The following is a 643-nucleotide window of genomic DNA, read 5'->3' on the forward strand; positions in this document are numbered from 1 at the left end:
ATGCTGTAACCCACTGGGGCTGCTTCTCTCACTGTCAGTATCAAGCGCCTTTTGAGCTTTTTCACCAAACAAAGAAGCTATTTGGCACACAGAATGAAAGTACTGTGTGGGGTAATGGCTACTATGTATATTTTTACTTTCAGACGGGCAGAATGGCCTGAAACCAAAAGTCCTTCAGAAACGGGCACCGAAAGGGTGAGGCCTGCACGCGGGTCGTCCCCCGTCCTCAGCCTCCAGCCGCAGACGTCGGGAAAGAACACCCAGCCTCCAAAGCCAGCAGCAGCGCCCAGAACACGGCGGGAGCCCAGAGACAGCCCCCGAGAGCTGAGCCCCCAAGGGAAGGGCGCACAGGCAGCTGAGGCAGCTTCGGGAAGAATTCCAGCACGCCCGCCCTGGACACAGCCCGTTCCACAGAAGGGGCTCCAGTCTCCTCGCTGATCCCGAAAAGCCTCCTGCTGGGGCCCCTCCCTGCCCCGCTCTGCCTGCACTCTGAGACTCAGACTTCCGCCTTTTCCCTTCCCTGCATAATTCCCAAGCCCAACAAGGTTTAGAGAGACTCACTGCCTGAGTCCTGGGCCAGAGACACGGGCTGCACTCCTAGAGGTGGGGTCAGGACTGGAGCTGGGCCCTGCAGAAAACCCCA

The 643-nt window shown here is 58.8% G+C and overlaps 1 protein-coding gene across 1 annotated transcript in view; it reads left to right on the top strand.

Annotated features, from left to right (window-relative positions):
• The window catches only part of LOC103083073 (proline-rich protein 2-like), a 3,191-nt gene extending 2,832 nt beyond the window's left edge, over positions 1 to 359 (top strand). Inside the window, exon 5 of the mRNA XM_007463992.1 lies at positions 231 to 359. Within this exon, the coding sequence (XP_007464054.1) occupies positions 231 to 359 (129 nt within the window). The remainder of the gene's footprint in view (positions 1 to 230) is intronic.
• The last annotated feature ends 284 nt before the right edge of the window (positions 360 to 643 follow it).

The sequence above is a fragment of the Lipotes vexillifer genome, unplaced genomic scaffold (assembly GCF_000442215.2).
Source record: "Lipotes vexillifer unplaced genomic scaffold, Lipotes_vexillifer_v1.1 scaffold2094, whole genome shotgun sequence".
Classification (NCBI taxonomy): domain Eukaryota; kingdom Metazoa; phylum Chordata; class Mammalia; order Artiodactyla; family Lipotidae; genus Lipotes; species Lipotes vexillifer.